The 19,658-nt window shown below is 31.6% G+C and overlaps 2 protein-coding genes across 3 annotated transcripts in view; one reads left to right on the forward strand and one right to left on the reverse strand.

The window, feature by feature from the left end:
- Positions 1 to 19,658, forward strand: part of LOC106716227 (complexin) — a 145,844-nt gene that overhangs the window by 68,909 nt on the left and 57,277 nt on the right. For both annotated transcript variants that reach the window (XM_014509705.2, XM_014509706.2), the window contains one exon: positions 11,894 to 11,984. In XM_014509705.2, the coding sequence (XP_014365191.1) occupies positions 11,930 to 11,984 (55 nt within the window). In that variant the 5' untranslated portion in view covers positions 11,894 to 11,929. The remainder of the gene's footprint in view (positions 1 to 11,893; positions 11,985 to 19,658) is intronic.
- LOC123722381 lies at positions 13,837 to 16,047 on the reverse strand. Its single transcript, XM_045684044.1, has 2 exons — positions 15,881 to 16,047; positions 13,837 to 14,136 (listed from the first exon to the last, which is right to left on the reverse strand). The coding sequence occupies exons 1-2, from the start codon at positions 15,998 to 16,000 to the stop codon at positions 13,837 to 13,839; spliced, it is 420 nt and encodes a 139-aa protein (XP_045540000.1). The 5' UTR covers positions 16,001 to 16,047.

A 19,658-nucleotide genomic window follows, 5' to 3' on the forward strand; every position in this document is an offset into this window, starting at 1 on the left:
CTTGTTTTTCACAGAGATGGAGTTAAACAATTTTTGAAGAGGTTATTATCTGAAAAAGTCTTTACATAAATCAGATGAAGAAATGAAATATTATTTTGATGAAGCTAATATATTCGAAAAGTTCCAATGGCTTTTATGAAAGATAAAAAAACTTAATTCAAGTTTACAAAACTTTATATTAACTTCATTAAAACATTCACTTAAATAGATATTTTTAAAATAAGTGTGAATTAAAAACAAAATTCATTAACCAAAACAACTGAAATTCTTAGGCCACAAAAGGAATTTCCATAAAGTTTTAAGAGCAGAAGCGTGCTCTAAATATAACAAAAGGCAACTTTTAGTTCACAACTAAGTGAGGGGTAAGTTGATGGGAATTCCGTATTGACACACTTCGTCAACGAAAACTTTAGTTGCGGCAACTGGCAACTTATTACGCTTGCACTCAAACTTAACTCCTCAGTCAACTTAATCCTCACTTACCTACATTCCCCATAACTTTATATAACCACTCGTAACTAATGCAAACGAACTCGTAGTGGAGCTAGTTTTAACAAAGTTTTGTACAGCCTTTTATGATAAAAGTTTAGCATACAGTTTCTACGTGTATGAGCGAAATTTTTTTAGCAAAATACCTACAATTTTAAATGGAATATTTTAATTTAAATAATCGTAGAGATTTACCTGTGAGTCTATTGTTCACCATTATAAATTACTAGCTTATACCCGCGACTCCGTCCGCGCGGAATAAAAAATAGAAAACGGGGTAAAAATTATCCTATGTCCAATCTATGTCAAATCGATTCAGCCGTTCTTGTGTTATAAATAGTGTAACTAACACGACTTTCTTTTATATATATAGATTGTTCATTACATTACAGTAAATTATCTTCAATTTCTATCGAGAATTTCAAATTCGGAAATACTTGTACAGAAGTATACTTTCATTTGTTACTGTGTAAAAAATCATGGTTGTACTATATTCGAATTTAAGTTTACGAACTCGCGCAACATTTTAAAATACACTTTCCTTAAAGATATATTGTCAAAACATCTTCTGAGTACCATTATGTCACTGACAAAGTTAGAGATTTGTGCGTGTCACTTGAGACAAACGTAATCCTTTGTCAGTCATAAGTCTCTAGCGAGCCTCATGGACCTATTACACTTACTATTTCTAGAGTTTAATTACGGTGAACGGTAAGGAAAATTTACTCGTACTTAATAAATAGAATTTGTAAATAGCAAATTCGTAAATTATTTGTATTCTTTAATTAGCTACGTAACATCACGTAGCACGCATGCGTGGAAGCTTTTGGCGAGCTTCCAACAGTACAGGTAGTCTGAGCTTTGTACTAGATCGTTATTTAGAGCCTCGTTAACGTCTATTGAAAGCATTTACTAAGCAACATTACACATGTATGTTGCTAATATTTCAACTTGCTAACATAACCAACCTCTTTAGAATGTGAGCACAAGTATTTCTAATAAGCCAGCTTTAATAATTAAGTTAGTGCTGTGAATGTTGCTATAATATGTACCTCGAGAGATATAAGATATTCGTTTTATTTAAAAGAAGGTTACATTAAAACCTTAAGTACTTATGTCTATGTCCATGATCTAGAGAAACTGTTTCTTCTAGTTCAAGTACAAATTAACCGACCAGAGTATTGATAATTGTCCATTTCCTTTACTCGGAATAATTTAAAATAAATTTTTAAATTATTAGTTGGCTAATTTACAAAAAAAAACGATTGTCTTGGCATCTTAATAGACGCATAAAATTCATATGTTATAAAACTGTTGGAAACATATCAAATAGCCGAATATAATTTTTATCAATGAATTAAAATTTATAATAAGAATGAGCTAGGGGGTTACATGTACTTGTTAAGAGCAGACTTGGCTCGAGGTCGCGCAGCGTGTGCCAAACGGATGTCATTAGGAGCCGAGACTTCGCACTCAGTGAGTAGTCTTGCCACTACCAGTCTCTCTTTAGCAGCGGACTACGTTGTCATAGTTGTACTGCAGTTTTAGTGATCTTTCACGTGAGTTGATTTTTTATAATCTAGTCATTTTATATCCTAGTCAGAACTTAGTTTTGCCTTCATTACGATCTAGTAAATACTTTTTTTGTGATTTATATATGGATTAAATATTATTCTTTATTTTTGTGAGTAATAAATCTGGATAAGTGAGAAACCTCCATAAGCGAGAAACTCGTATTAGAAAGAAACTTCAAAAGGCGAGAAAAACATCGCGATACCTTTGACTCTCGCTTATCTATTTTCGATTGTATTTACATATATAAGTTACAATAGTTATATTATAACTGTTATTATTAAACTTTATTGTGTTTAATAGTCGTGCTTTTTTATTAAAACAAAAACTTTAACTTCCAAAGAGTCTGAGTGAAATGTGTAGTCAGTTATTGTAAAAATATTCTCTTTACCAGGCTTGCATAACAAACGTGTTTGGAATAAGGTTTGTTGAAATATTTTACGAAGTCGGAAGCGTTGAAGCAACTCTGGAATGAAAACTCTGGAATGAAGAATTCAATGTTCATCATTAAATGTTTCTCGTTGCTTTTGTATTTTTCGACTTTGAAGTATGATTCAAATGAGTTTTAAATTCAATGTGAGTTGAATTGACAATTGAGTATTTCAGTTTCGTATTAATTAAAAAAAAAAAAAACAAAAAAAATTTTGGAAAAAATGGGGTTGTGTAAATTAAAACCATTTATTATTTAGTTTTGTATTAGCATAAATGTTTTCTATCTTTTAAGTCAAAGTATCTGCTCTTGAAAGGTTACTGTAGTTGTACTTATTGCTGTAAACACATCAATGTGCTTAAAGCACGTGCCGTGTGTCTGGCGCAACGCCAGTGCTTCCGGTAACGCATCGTCTACCTGTCTAGTGTCTGCTGTAACTTATTCCTACATCTTTGTTACGGAGATTATGTTTTGATGTTACAACACTGTTACACAACAAAACTACACTGAGTTTAAATTTATTGTAGTAAAGATACATTTTAGGTAGGTACTTATGTTTTCTTACGTGACATTTTCATATTAAATTCAAATGTAATCAAACGTCTTTTTAAAATATTAGTAAGGTCAATATATCAAACATGTATCACAGTTAACGATCTGAATCGGTTTGACAGAAAAGCTGCTTATTTCAATTTTAACAGTTCTATGTACAAAAATAGGACAGGCCATTTTGATAAATCATAACCTAAATAGAGCAAGCTATTTGGACGTAAGCTGCAGACGAAGTAGGCCAAGCTATTTGGATGTCATGTGGCTAGGCTAGACATTACCGCGGCTGGTTTCAGTCTTTTTCCGTGCTTCAGCCAAAACACAACTCTAGTGAAATATATAATAGTGAATATAAAGTGTTTAACTTAAAAAAAAATCAAGTGAGTTTTTATTTACAAATTGATTTCTGTTCTGTAAAAAAATAGTTTTATCCTAACTCAATAATTGTTTAAGTAAAGATGATTCGTTAGTATTCATACTTAAGATAAAATTTAAAATTTAAGATATGTGTTTTAATTATAATTTAAAGTAAAAAAGTAACTAATTCTAAGTTATTAATCCCTGTACAATGTAAATAAACTTTTATTCTAAAACAGGAATCTTGGCCGTAGCAAAAAGTTTTCCAAAAGCTTTCAAAACAAAATTATAAGTGTAAGGAGAAAAAGTTATTTAGAATTCTTCAGTCGTTAAAGAAAGCTTCAGATAACAATGTAAATATTTAAAACGAATCTTTCTTTAATTTGTTTGGAAATGTAACGGAGACGCCTGTCTCATACCCTACCGAGTCTCGCTAAGTGATAAAATATTATAACACAATCAAGTTTATTTGTTTTTGACATTTCATTGATATAATAAATTATTTGTTTGTTTACAGATTTAATGATTTATATATAGTTGTTACAGGAAAAAAACGTAACAAAAATATTGAGTAACAAAAACTATACACGTATTATCATAATAAAAACTAAATATCTTCAACCAATCATATCAGCGTAATTTCGACTTAAATTGCTTAATATCCCAATCTAACAAAAAAAAATCCTTGCTGAATATGGATTTTCCGGTTAATTTCACTTCCAATATTATAAATGCGAATATCCACAACGGGTACATGGATATCGCTGTTTGATATAGATGTACAACATAGCCTGGAAGGCTAGTATTTTTTTTTTAAATTCTGCGAGTGGATGGAGTCGCGGGCATATATCATAAAGCTGGAATGTAGGCAGGGCAATCAGTATAGGACAGCATATTTCCAGTAATGAGCCTTTGTAAATAAATTACGTTATAATTTGGTTCCATCAGCGCGCGTTGAGTGTCATTAATTAAAGCTAAAAAGATGCTTGAGCGTGTGTCGATGAGGTTTTGGCTTCGGGGTGCGTTTTGCGTGCCAAGCGCAGGAGGCACTAGACAGTTGTAGTGGGGGCACTAGGCAACTCTAGTGCCCCCACTTTACGTGATACAGTTCACAGAGGTCATGTACTATGCACAAATATGTTTTCGCAATGGAACGTGAATTAGGATTAGTTTTCTGACTTAATTTAGTTATTTTTGTTTGCGCGTTTTTATGGTAGATAGATTTATTAATTTTTTGTGTTTAAGTTTTCTATAAGTAAATTAAAAAGTACTCTGTTTCTGTAGAGACGTTTCGGCAGTGGAAACTCACGCTATGAGTATTAGTTACGTCTCATTATATTTTTACTTTCATCACATCTCGCGTACATTTTATTAAAATCGAACCTGGAGCTTTTAAATAGTATTGTCACCATTATCTTGAGTTCTTGGAGGTCAGGAAGTGACCTCATGTGATATTTAAATCTTTCAAAAAGTAAAAAAATGTTACTCCTATTTGTCACTATAGTAAGTCTAGTAGCAGCAGGTCTACCAGGTGGGGTGGACTCGGCCAGACATTCTAATCCGGATTACATGAAAATGTACTCAGCTGGCAACATTCTTTTAAAATATTTTCCATTCCAAACTCGAACTGAGAGTATTTTGTATAAAGTTTTGAATAAGTTTCAGTTGGAAATATTTTACAATCGGCTTTACATAGAAAGATTATTGCGAAAATGTTCTGAAACATTTGTAAGAAAATAAAATATTATGGTGAAAAATAATAAGAGAATCATTAATTATATAATATTAAAAATGAACTGAAATAATAATATTCCTAGAATTCTGTATGTTTTTTGTTATAATATGCTTGTCTATTTAATAAGTTTTTTGTTTCCCAAGGTTAATAAGTTTTAACAGACGGAAAGGGACAATTTTATTTATGTATAATGATTAAAAGGTTTCACAACGGATTTCAAAATGAACCAAACCGCCATTTACAAAGGAACGAGTTAGATTAAGAGCTGAGCTGTCGAGTTGTAAGATTACAGCTATTTATTGTCAAAGTTAGTTGTCAAGGGACAGCAAACATTAGGCTTGCGGGAGTTTGAATGATATACGCGATAACCCACAAGCGATTATACTCACGCGTTTAAACTTTGTCTTGTCTGTTAGAAAACAAATAATTTATGTCAGAAACAAACAAAATATGACTAAGAAATAAATAAGATATTAAAGATATATGTACTCGCTTTAGTCTTCCTCTTGAATGTCGATAGACTATCGGCCATTATTAGCGTCGCACATTTTATAACTCTGTCGAAATTAGTTTATTTTTAAATATGCTATAGTGTGTCGAAACTAGTTTATTTTTAAATATGTTATAGTATTCAATGTAACCTATGTTATTCAGGGACAATGTGGTATTATAATAGTGAAATAATTTTTTGCATTCGGTTCAATAATTTTTGAGTTAATTCGCCATTAATAATAAAAAAAAATACTAATCTTGTCTATAACAGTTGGAGTAGATATTTTTCGATTATAAAATGTATAATCAAACAAAATTCTTTGAATAGCCAGCACTGAGCTATATTGATTTATGTAATTCGATAAAAGAAGACACGCAAGTGAAGGAAAACTCAGTTGTCCGGCTTCAGAGACTCGTACTATGTAGAACATTACAACTAAAAGGAAAATTTACCTTCCTCCCGCAGTAATAAGGACGATATATTTATTATCTTCCTTGTTATTTTCGTGTCTTTTCCTTAGTTTGTATTATAAGAGAATAACATCCTGCCTTACTAAATAAACATGAATACAGGGTGTTCTGTAAGAAATAGTTAGGTGAGGTTTAACAAAGTAACACGTGGTTAGATGTGACGTCACATTACTTGTCACTTATGTCTACAAGTAGCATCTACAATATCTAATCTAAATATTATTATCATTTTATTTGTTTTTATCGAGAAGTTTTTTCATAGAGATATTGTGGATAAAATAAAGTAAATGAATTTACAAAGCAGAATGCGTCTGTGACGTATTATCGTTCTAATAAGATCAGTCGACATTCCGAGATAACAAGCTTACAGGGCAACCTTCCTACCCCCCTGACCGTTATCCCCTACCAATCCCGTAGCCAGGGGGGAGGGCATACCGCATTCATTGGAACTATTCGGCAGTTGGGAAAATATGTGGAATAGCCCCCGAGGTCTTTGTCCTCCCTTTGTAGATGACCTTGGAAATAAAATAGGTATTTATTTTACTATGTTAGAGAGCAGTAGAGTTGTCATTAAAATGAAAACGTATTAAAATATATGTTTTGTTCATAAGTCTTGTTGTATGTTCGGAGATGACAGATGCTTATCCTCGTAGTTAGGTTTAGGGGACACAGTATAACCTATACTTGTATTCTTTCTATTCAATTCTAGCGTCGTATTATTTTCAGTCCAATAATACTTTACTTTAAAATATCAAAGAGAAACAACTGTGGAAACGCAAATACAAAAGTATACGCTACGTAAAAAGTTATTGTTGTAACAAATGAAAGTCGAGATGAAAGCTCTTGCCATCGAAAACTTTTTAAAAATGTTTCGTTCCTACGTTTTTTATACAAAAGTTTTTAGAACATTCGAGAAGTTAGTACAATACTTTATTCTTCAATATCCGAATCGACACGAAAACAAAAAGCAACAAAATATAAAGACAAAATGTGGAGAAGTTATAACGTACTAGCTTTTACCTGCGACTCCGTCCGCGCGTAATAAAAAAAAAATGCACACAAGATAAAAAAGTTCCTATGTCCGTCTCCTAGTTCTAAGCTACCTCCCCAACAATTTTCAGCTAAATCAGTTCGACCGATCTTGAGTTATAAATAGTGTAACTAACACGACTTTCTTTTATATATATAGATTAAGTAAGTAAAAATTATTCCCTACTAGGATTAATAGTTGTCCGTTCCATTATGACCTTTTGTAGCCTGAACGGCTGGACCGATTTTTACGAGTGAGGTATATTTAAATTCGTATTCTACTTAAGACGGGCTTTTTTTGGTTTTCAATCAAATAAGTTTGTTACAAAACATAACTTAATTTGAATTAGTGCTTAATCTAGGTCGTACATTATAGGTGACAGTGGAATGTTCTAAAAGCGACTTGCCCCGACCGCTAAATGTCTGGGCCGTGTTGAGTGCTGCGATCTCGCGATCTATATTTAAAAGCCAACGACTTGACCTTAAGCTGGAGGGGCTGCTTTGTGTACTGAAACTTAAAACTCGTTATATACTGGTTTATATTTTTTATTTCCATTCTATTTACGCACAAAACAAACAATAAATAAGAAGATATTATCTGGAAACACATCTACATTACAAGGTAAAAAATAAATATTGTTTTTAACAAAATTCAAACTATGAATATCCTTCCAATTATTCCCACAAACAAATCCGACATTTTGATAAGGCAAGTGATGTCAATTAAGTAATCATCATTATTTACAGCTCTGACCCGTTACATAATGTAAAACGAATAATCTAAGCAAATAAAATGAGAATTTGCCTACGGCCCCATTCGGTCCTGCGAGCCGGATACGTGGCGTGTTGTAAAGGGTCACGTTATTTGCATATAAATAGGTTTCAGGCATCGCTTTGATCGGAATGATCGGCCCATTTGTTACAGGGTCGCAGTTGTTTGGGAAAATCTTTTCCTTTCTGTAAAAGATTGATAGGTTAAATTGTAACTTTACCGAGCCGAGTGTAAGTCACTCGCCTCTTCAACATTTTTCAATCTATACATGTCGATAAGAAAAAGTTATAACGTATTTATATTTATTCAGCATTACGCTAAACATAACATAACCTATAGAATGTATTAGAGAGGATTAAAATAGAAGTGAGAAATTATAACAAACCAATCTAAATAATTTTATCTTCATAACGCTGTAATCGCAGACTTATTAAATACAGACTTTCCAAAAATAAATCCCTAAACAATATATGATATTTTCTGCCAGTGAAATGTAAAAATATAATTTCTCATTTCCATTGAACTTGACCATACATTTGAATATTTTCGTTGTGTGTTAGAAACAATGATTTATTAGAAAAAAAACTTGTCTAGAACAATAACCGATAGAATAAATAATTGAAAAGAAGCAATTTCTTTGGTCGCTGATTAAATACAAGCCGACAATAGTCACAAATGCGTCATAGCATTAGCATATAAATGGATTTTTCTTTGACCCGATTTCCACAGAGACACATTATTCAAAACAAGTCATAGTACTTGGAAAAATCGCGTGCCCTGTTCAGTTTTTAGAAGTTTTTCTTTAATACTTACGGTCGCCCGCAACTTCGTCAGCGCAGAATAAAAAAAAAATTAGCCTATCATATGCCCGAAATTACTTGGAACAATTGGCCTTGCGGACATACAACAATTTTAAATATTTTTTTTCGTTTCATTATTAACTTTTATGTACTTTATTGTTATGCTAGCAAAAGAATGCATAAGTTTATCAAGTGAGCGTGTAATGTATACCTAAAATGAGTAACTCTCTCTACTACTTGGGGCAATGAGTAATTTGTCGTTTTTCCCTGAGCCGGTATTCTATCCCTTTTGAGAACGTAAAGAGCTTTGTGTTTAGGCGCACGTGTTTTATTTTACCCTCAAAACATTTTCCCCTTTTGTGTCCGAAAAAAAAGCACGTGCGGAATGGCGATGACATATTGTGTGTGTCAGCCTCACATGTCTGTGATATTTTTTACTGTGTTAACTTTGAAAATAGGTCAAAGCGACCACGATAATTATAAATTTATTTTTTTGTTGATTCGTACAAAAGAAACACGTCGTTCTTTTACTAAAAAAAAGTTACGCATTTGGGATGTATCTTACTAATTTATTTCTATTAATGGATGGATTTTTGTTATTAGATATCTCCAGCACAGCTAAACGTTTGTCGCTGAAATTTGGTATAGATGTAGCACATAGTCTAGTTAATTCTAATACTTATTAGCGTTCGTCATTTGCTTCTCAAAGATGTCCGTAATCTTGTTAAGTTAATAAGGTATTATGTAGTTTATTTTTATTCTTGTTGGTATCTAAATAGTTCTTTTTCTTATATATATCTTACTAATATTATAAATGCGAATGTTTAGATGGATGGATGTTTGTTTGAAGGTATCTCCAGAACGGCTCAACGGATCTTGATAAAATTTAGCACAAATGTAGAACATAGTCTGGAAGAACACATAGGCACACTTATTGGTTATTCGCGCATACAGAAAAATCATCTCGAAATAAGGCATCGAAATCAGTAAGCACAATAATTGTGCGCCAAAATAATATATATATTTGAGTTAGATTTGTGTGCGAAGTAAACGCTAATGGAATTTTAACGATCCCTCGAAACGCCTTTCGGTCTCATTATCGCACCAGACAACTTCCAACGCAGATGTAACGCTTTTTATAACCATCATCCGATTTTATGAATTTAACGTAAAATAAAATTAATATCAATAAGTCACAATCTATTATGTAAGGTAACACAAGAGTAAAAGTTCATATAAGCATTATTTAAACATAAACATTTCTGCGTTAAAATATTTTTTTGCTTTGCGTCCGACTGCGCATGCTCCCCATATTCCTGCAAGGCGGTGCTTGCATACTTAGTTGTCATGGCAACGCCTTTTTAGCAGCGCCCTCGTGACTTCTTACGTGAATCACTTCCGCGTCCTGCAGTTCCTAGTAGTTCTCAAGATTGTCGCTAGATGGTATTTGGCGACAACTTATGTAATAGTGTTACCAAAATTAAAATAAAATGGTAATGCAATTGTTATTACATTTTAAACAATTATATCATTTATTTATAAACTTATATCGTAATTTAATACACAATCATGTAAAGATAAATATATTTAATGTTCGCCCGAGTTGTATGTTTATAGACAAAAGAGAAGTTCTCAAACGGTTAACCAAAACATGTTCTACAAACTTACATCCTTGTAAGAGATTAAGTGCTTGAGGGAACTTAACGGACCCTTACGGTCTATACAAAGTCGCTGGATTAACTCATAAATTATGTATGTCGTAATTTAATCCCTTAACTTCTAAACGGCGTCTTGAAAGTAAAAATATAAATATTTTTGAGGGAAATCAAATGTTTGGAATAATTCTACTCTGTATTTAATTTTGTTTTTATAGCGCCATCTCCCGATATCCATGCGAACCTCTTTATCCTGATGTCTTGAAAATAGTACAGAAAAAAGCCGCGATGGCGCTGCGAATTGATTCTTGCATTGGGGATGTATAGTATTAGACTTCTACGGAATTATAGAATTCTTTAGAACAAGTTGAATGAACGACTTAAGAATTATTCAGGTCTTACATAAATAAATGCATTTCAGCCGCCTTGCCTAGTTTTAAGCTTCGCTTTTTAAACCTTTAATAATTTGTTTTTTTGTCTATTTCTGAATTAGTGCCAATGATTGAATATAAATATTTCAATTTCTTTCTACTAATTATTAATTTATATTATTAATTTGTTTCTACAGTTTTGTTATATAAATTATTAACGAACTAAATGCTTCGAATTACTTTATTACTTATTTATAATATAAAAAATATACCAAAAAGATCAAAACTTTTAGTACAAAATAATAAATTGCATGATAGTAATTGCTACTTACTGCTTACTTTCTTTTAATTCAAACCTTCCTTAAGGTTGACCTTTTTCTTACTCCCATACATCCATAAATATTATTTAATATAATGCTCACACTTCGCACGCATAAACATGTGGTTTAGTCCTAAACTTACACCCTTGTAAGATTAAGGGTTGTACCGAAACTTGAACAGCCCCAAAAGCCAGAGTTACGATTCGATTTGTACGAGCGTGTTGTGTTGCGAATTTATAACAACCAATACAAAGTTAGGGGTAGTTCTATTTTATGTAAAACGATATCCAATTTACGATAAAATATGATACGATAACATGAATTGACTGAAACTATGTTTTATATTTTCACTTACGCTCGCTTTTCCAAACTCGTATACAACTAACAGCAGGAAAACAACAATGAGCAGGAAAAATAAATTAAGTTAAAAATATCTGTAGAAGCTAGAAATAAGTTAATTTGTTTTAACTAGATTAAGATTCTATGTTTTACTAATATTATAAATGCGAATTAGATGGATGTTTGTTTGAAGATATCTCCGGAACGGGTCAATGGATCTTGATGAAATTTGGCACAGGAGAATGACAGTCTGGAAAAAACACATAGGCTACTTATTACGTTTTTTTAAATCCGCGCGAACGGAGTCGCGGGCTAAAACTAGTATCTTATAAATAAGAGAAGGTTTGGTATAAACATCATGCGATGTAAAATGATATCGAATATGTTGAGTTAACTAGAACTTCAGAAAAACAACAAACTTTAACATAAAGTAACAAGTCCTAATTTGAGTTTTATAAGAAAACAATTTAAAAAATAATTTAATATACTTACATGTTTCTTTTTTGTTACAGATTTAATAAGTAAAGCGTCGCGGAGAGTTCAGCAAGATGGCAGCGTTCGTGGCAAAGCAGATGGTCGGCAACAAGCTCAGCGCCGTTAAAGGTGAAATATATTCTATCTTTCCTACTTTTTTCCTATCTTTCTATTAGCGGTATCTTATCTTTCATTGAAACTATATCATCGGATGTAATGTTTAATTTTATTTGAATGGATACGACTTTAGAAAACATATTAACTTTTAGCCGACTTCTTAGAGCCGTACAAACAGCACGAACATAACATGAATACGCAAACTGTTTTCAAATATTTCCCGGACATTATATTTTACAATTAATTCAACAGCCTTCTTTTAATGAAAAACCTAAACATAATTATTCAATTAATTATTCGTCAATTATCTTCTTTATTTAAAAAGTATTTAAAATAAAAATTATAATACTAAAAATAAACAATAAAAAATGTTCAGCGAAAGATAATTGATAAAAATAAGGCGCTTAGAGAAGTGGAGCGGCGGAGAGAAGCGAATCCTAGGGAATGAACTCGCCCCTGGGGAAATCAGCCGCTAAATGTCCGCTGTGCTTATTTATTGTAAGTAGATCTCACTCAGATTACCACTTAATGAGATGCTCGTTCACTAACAATAATGCCTTCCATCGCCAAGACATTTAATATATACTCTGATAAAGCATTATTATCATTTTTGTAAGGAGAAGCAAAGGAATAATAAAATATTCCTTTGCTTCGCTTCGCGTTATAATCTAACGCATTAATTACTTGGAACATCCTTCACTTCACCTTCTGTTACTCCTTCTTAAATCATTGTGTTAATACGTGAAGAGATACTTTGATATCTTTTTCAAGAAAATTGAGGATAAATGTAAAAATTGACACGACTAATGAAAGTAAATGCTAGGAAAAAATCATCACGATTTTAATTAGTATTAGTACAATTTCGACCAATGGACGACTACTAGTAACTCACCAATCTATTGATGAAATAAAGAAAACGATTATTGTCACAAAATGAAATGAAACAAAGTCATCTTGTACACAACGATACAAAAAATGTGGCAAAAGGAAGCCGGCTTAGAATATGCAGGGACGGAATAGCCGTCCCTGCGATGGTTTTCAGCTGGCTCCAGTGTAATATGTACATGGAATGGATGGGGTAAATGCGCTATAGGTGGACCAACTCAATTGACCACACTTGTCACTTCATCAATAACGAAACAAAATGAAGCCGTTTGTAAAAATCTTATCCAATTTTTTTTATCACGGATCTAAATATATTCCTAAAAATAATGCTTCAACATCACGTTAGCGTCACCTTTTTTACATTACAGTAGGTATATTCCTTTGGAAAAATATCTTCAATTCGCTAACGTTCGGAGAAATCGTCAGCTCACAATATTGCGAAGTCTATCTCCAGACATTGGCCAAATAACAAAAGATCACGCACCGAATACACCCAGATATCTGCTCAGGTGTTTCAAATGAAGCGATATCCTCTTTATACCTTCTAACTGTTCAAATTCAACACTTCTATAAAAAGATTTAAAATAAAGTAAACAAGAATTTAAAGTATTATTTAATTTAATTCCATCATCACAAATATATTGAACATATTTGTATGTATCATGATTTATACGTAACCTTTTTGTATTTTCATCAAAATATCAACTGTAAATATATTGTATCTTACTTCATACAACTTCTTTCTACATTACATCAAATATTAAAGCTTTATTCACTTGCTATTATTGTTCCTTACAAGTAATTCATTATCTCTACGTTTACTTACTTAATCTCTTATATTATAAATATTTGATACACAATTAATTCAAAAGGAAGACATTAACTTACATTCATGGAAGACAATCTTATTTAATAAGGTCTAAAATAATTATAACCTAATACTTACTTCAATAAAAAACTAAAAAAAAACCGAAGTTATTTAGTCTCCACAATCCATCGAATACTCTTTGTTATGGAATAGACTAATCAATACTCTCTTTCTCATTCCCTCCTGCACTTCCGGACTATAGCCGTCTCCCTCGTACTCCTTCACATACACTCTTTTTATCTTCTCATCCGAGTCCGGTATCAGCTTTCTCTTTCTAACTCTCTTGCTCCTGTCCACTTCATCTCTGGATACAAATCTCTTCGGGCTGTACTCCTGCGCAGGAGAATGGAACAGTTTCTTTATTACTGGTTGTAAACTTGTAGGTTTTCTGATTGGTGAATCAGAGTCCATCTGAAAATAAGATGTAATTGTAGAAGAAGAAGAAGAAAAGAACATCTTTTAAAAATGCTAAAGCAATGTCTACAACACGAAAGATCGCAATAAAAAGCTACGTAAATAACTTAGTTCTAAGAGCGGTCTTGTCTTATCTTTTAGGTCGACAAAAAATCTTGCATTGTCTACTTTTAAAAGATCATTATTTGATACTTTTAAGAATTGTTTACTGTTATTCCTCTTTAAACTGTTTTTAGAAGCCAAATAACTTAGCAATTAAAGTAAAAAAAAAAACTAGTTATATAACATAGTTGTAATTTTTTTCTCCTGTTACTGCAAATGTGTGCAGGTAGTGAAGGATGGGATGTCTATTCAAATACACAACAGGTAGGGATAAGTTCGTAATAAAGACTTTTTTTGTAACAAAAAGAGCTTTGAGAAGTTTGTCGATAAATTTTATATAGGTTATTGTTTCGAAGTTTTTATAACTTTTTACTTTTACAGTAAGAATAATTATTATTAAAATAACGGAATATCCGTGAAATACTTTAAACGAGGAATGTTCTATTCTTCGTAAATACAGCACAAAGATAGTAAATAAAATGCACTTTGTTATATTTAATGTAAAAAAAAATAAAAAGTCATGAATTTAATATCTTTTCAGTTCGTTAAAAAATTAACTTAGCCGTTTATCGCGGTCGTTTACTGGATTTTTGCTAAATGACTTTATATATTAGTTTTATTGCTACATTTTAAATTATTTTATAACTTTACAAACTACCTACAAAGCTTATTTGTAGGTACCTTTATTGTAAGAGTTAAATGGCCAACAAATCAAAATTTAAGAATGGGTACAATAATAATAATAGGACACTGTGAACAGAGTTAAAACAGGCATACTTAGAAGTAGCGTTGCCAGGCGTCCGGATAAAGCCGGACATAAGTAGGCTTTTTGATTGCGTCTCCGGCCAAAATAAACGGTGTCCGAGTTGTCCGGCTTTTGACATTTCCCAAACGAGAGTGAACCTATTATCACTGAGACAATATTCTAAATAATATAGGATGTCCGACCTTTCTACCCAAATGTCCGGCCAAACTGGCTGGTCTGTCCGGCTAGTAGGTTTGGCGACATGGTAACCCTAATTAGAAGGGACTTAGTAACAAAGAAAAATAGTACGAAAAATAGTAAGCGTGGTAGTGTTTGTGGAGACCGTCCTAGACTTCAGTCCAGATTGATGAAATACCCAAGAACGACAGATTTCGGAGCACCCGAAACTATCGTGCATATGCCTAGAACGTATATGAGTGAATGTAGAAGAAGCGAGAGAGGTGTGTTACGTCAAAAGGAAGTCCGTGGTTTACGCATACCTCTTTGGTTATGGGCGCGAGCTTTGTTGTTATAATTAAATGAAGAAAACATTATCTTAACCTTAACTTACTACAATAACCCAAAGTTTACATTGCGGAATCATTTACATAAAACAAATTGTTACACAGTTTAGAGAACATAAAGGGATAAAAATACGCGTTGGCAACACACGCCTGCGATTATTATCTCACACAAACAGACCACACTTATTAGGTATAGTAGTTTTCAAATATCTTGACGGCTCTTAACTTCGCGCGAGTCGCTGTGCAGAACACAATTTTTTGTGTGTTGGATCGTAGCAGGATGCGAGGGGAGAGCACTGTTCATTACACCGATGACTGGACCGCTGAGATATATGAAAAGAACTATCCCATGAAGAAAAATTAAACTTACCAAATCAGAATCGGGTATAAATTCCACAGATGTATTGAGCACATTATTTCTAAGTAGCACGATAATATTTTTCCTATCGACGGTATTAACAGGAGTGGTGTATGCACTTGTGGCGGCCATCTTGTTGCCACTCGCGCGACTCGCACTGACAAGTCTGTACAGGACGAGACGCGTCCGAAGACTGAGTTTAGAATGCATTACAAGTGCATAATCTATGAAAGTTTGGTATGCGTCAGCGTTCATCCGTAGGCTTATACAAAATGTTCTTATCCTTTTCGTTCTCTTTGAATAAACTGAGACAACAATATGATATTGGACGCCTTTTTGTAAATTGAGACGATGTCGAATGATCTTCCTAATTTACTACAATATCTCAATTAAGGAATCTAAACTTCTTAAGACTTAAATACGAAAATAAACAAATTGTATAGAAAAATTAATAGTTTTTTTATTATTTATTTGTAAATTTTATAATATTTTATTTAGAAACATTATTCTCTTACAAAATATAATTTATAAATTGAAAAAGAAAAATTATAAATATGTAATTTTTTAATAGATCAATATTTTCACATTATGTTTTTATAATATAATATATTTAAATATTTAGATTTTGAGTAATTATTTTGATATTTTTATATAAAACTAAATAAAATTAGTTACGACACACATATTATAATTCAATATAATGTAGTCAATGTTATTCATAATGTAAATGTAATAGTATTATTAAATTTAATTTTAAATTATTGTATAAATCCTGAATACAAATACAATATGAAAATAACATTTGCACTTTAGTAAGGTACAGTTGTAATTTTCAATACAAAATTAACATATACGTTATTTCGTTAATAAAAAAAAGTCAACCACATTCTTAATTAATTATATATGTATATCAATATATTTATACATTTCATAATTTCAGAAAACAGATTAGTAATTTTGTACTAAAATAAAAATCATAACGGAATGAAGTCAAAATATGAATTAAGTAAGTCAATATAATACACATATGTGTACATTATGTAAATAAAGTTATAGAAATAAGGTATAACTATTTTTTTAATTATCAAGTCTAGAAATATATGTAATAATATTATTGAGTATGTCTCGTCATATTTTACTTGCTTTAATAAAATCTTCTCTAATTATAAGATTGGAATCTGAAAAATTTTTAGTTCTTAGTTTCACTTGTTTATTGTAATAAAAAAAATTATCAAAAACATCATAAGAAGTAACCTTTGAGTTTCGATTCTCTTTATTTTCATATTTATTCCGGTCTGTTTTATTTATTTTTTTAATGCTAACTTCATTGATTTTGTGGTGGAATATTTTGGTAGATTTATTCTTGCTTTCACTTATATTATTTTTTTCAACTGTGGTGATAAGCGAATTAGTTTTCTTTAGAATTAAAGAGTTAAATTTCAGAGTTTTCCCTTCATCAGATATTTTGTCAACATTTTCATTATCTTCATAATTTCTTGTCATTAATTCTAAAGTATTTGCATAATTCGCTTCTAGTTTTATTTCGGATGTTATAATTTTTCTCTTTATATAAAAGGCAATATTCCCCACGGTATTTGTAAGACCACATCTTTGTGTGTGTTCTTTAAATTCTTTAAGAAATACTTTTAAAGATTTCATATTTTGTTTACAATAATCTCTAATCATGATACTCGCTTCGAGTATTTCAGTTTTAGAAGTACCGGTGTTTTGTATTTTCTGATTTAGGTTTTGTTTTTTGTTTATGTTCTGTTTGTTTGTTTCGTGACTTGTCTTCGGGTTGTTTTGTTGTGTGACTGCAGGATATAAAGTTGGAAAGTTTTTCATTAAATAAGATGACAGCGGAGGTCGGCTGGTGAACAAATTGAGCTCGTGCTGACGGCTCGCTGCTCGGCTCTCTTCTGGTAGTGTATCTTCCTGGAATCAGATATTTAAGTTTTTTTTTAACTAAGCAGTAGCGATGTTGCCAGTTGTCTGTAACATATTTTGTTTTTAATTCAATTTGAAATCACAATAACTAGATATGGATTATTTTTTTCTCATTTCCAAACAAAAGCAATTTCGTTCTAGTACATTTAAATGTACAACTTTCCCTTTATCACTATAGATTATATTTTCTATTTCGTAGACCTGGTATGCACTGTCATATTATGAAGGTTTGTCTATTTATGTTGTTACGATATCGATAGCTTTCTTACTTAATGTTCATACGTACCAAAGCTTCCAAGTAATGGTAGTAATTGCAGACGTCTTGGAACTTATTGCTCTGTCCGCAGTACATCCAAACAGCGAAGGCTCGCCGTACGGTGGTGCTGCTGTAGGCGATGGACGGTCGCTCTAGTAAATTATGGTCCTCATTGTTACGTTTGAGTGATGGTGGTTGTTTGTCCATATCTGAGGAAGTAGGAAGTACAAGTTAAGTTTGCGTGTTTAGGAGCTACGTGTCAACTCAAATGCTGGCTATATGTTTAGAGTAAATGATTTATTGTTCACTAGGTGTTGCCGTCGACTTTGTCAGCGCAGAATTAAAAACGTAGACATATAGACAAAGAGATATACAACAATTTTTAAAATCCGTTTCTCGTGATTAGCAACGCAAATACATCATGTGTACAAAATATGTTTTTTTTACATATTACATTCAGGCATTCCCATTTTAATAATTTGTTTATATGTATGGGTTGATTAATCCAAATTACGAGTTCTCTTTTATTATTTTAATTAATCTATTTTATGGAATTATTAAATTAAACGAAAAAAAAAACTTGTTAACTGAAATTAAAAAACACTTTATGAAAATAATCACAGATGAACAATTTTTATTTTACGTATTTTTTTTCATTTGGTAAAAGAAAAGATGCAGGTGTGTTTACTTGTATGTACTCGTATATATTAATTATTGTCACTTACCGAGATGCTCGTATTTATTTTCTACTTTAATGTAACTTTATATACAATTAGAATGACGCGTTTCATTAATATTATACTGATATGATTGACATGAAACCTTGCGTGAGACGAACGCACTAAACTGAACACCTGAAATATATTTATCAATGTACCCTCGAACACATGACGTTTCAGTTTCTGAAACTGAAACTTCACACGAATTTCAAATATACTTTAGTTAAGAGGGATTTAAATGGCAACAAGGGATTTTTGAAGAATTGTTAACTTTTCGTTAGGTTGAATATCATATTTGTTAAAGATTTTATTTGAAAAAAAAAATTGTTAAAAAAATTCTTATCTTACTAATATTATAAATAGGAATGATTAGATGTATGGATGGATGGATGTTTGTTAGAAGGTATCTGCATAACGGCTAAACGGATCTCGATGTTATTTGGCAAAGATGTAGAACATAATCTGAAAGATCACATAGGCTACTACTAAGTTTTTTACCTAATTCTGCGCGGACGGATACCCCGGCGACAGCTAGTAATTTATAAAAACTTTATAGGGATTAACGGAAGAAACAAAATTTATTTATGTAGCAACATTAAACATCGTCAAATGATCTCGCAAATGGTGGGGGTAAAAATAATTTTAATGCACAAAATTTAAAAATCATTTTTAATTTTATCAAATCAGTCATTTTGTATTTATAATGTAAACTATGTAGATAAAGGTATTTTAAAAAGCTTTAATTATTATATTCAATCTTGGCCAGAGATATTTTAACTTTTATATTTAAATACTGTAGAAGACCTTTTTCCGTTAGGGGGACAGATAGTTTCATAATTTTACAAATTTAAAATTCCTGAAAAAATTA

This window comes from Papilio machaon, chromosome 24, assembly GCF_912999745.1.
Source record: "Papilio machaon chromosome 24, ilPapMach1.1, whole genome shotgun sequence".
Taxonomy (NCBI): Eukaryota; Metazoa; Arthropoda; class Insecta; order Lepidoptera; family Papilionidae; genus Papilio; species Papilio machaon.

Excerpts from the sequence above, each read along its gene's own strand:
- LOC123722381 (XM_045684044.1), bottom strand. The coding sequence starts at position 16,000 with ATGGCCGCCACAAGTGCATACACCACTCCTGTTAATACCGTCGATAGG. Across the intron at positions 14,137-15,880 it reads TTATACCCGATTCTGATTTG|ATGGACTCTGATTCACCAAT; the intron begins GTAAGTTTAATT and ends TCTTATTTTCAG.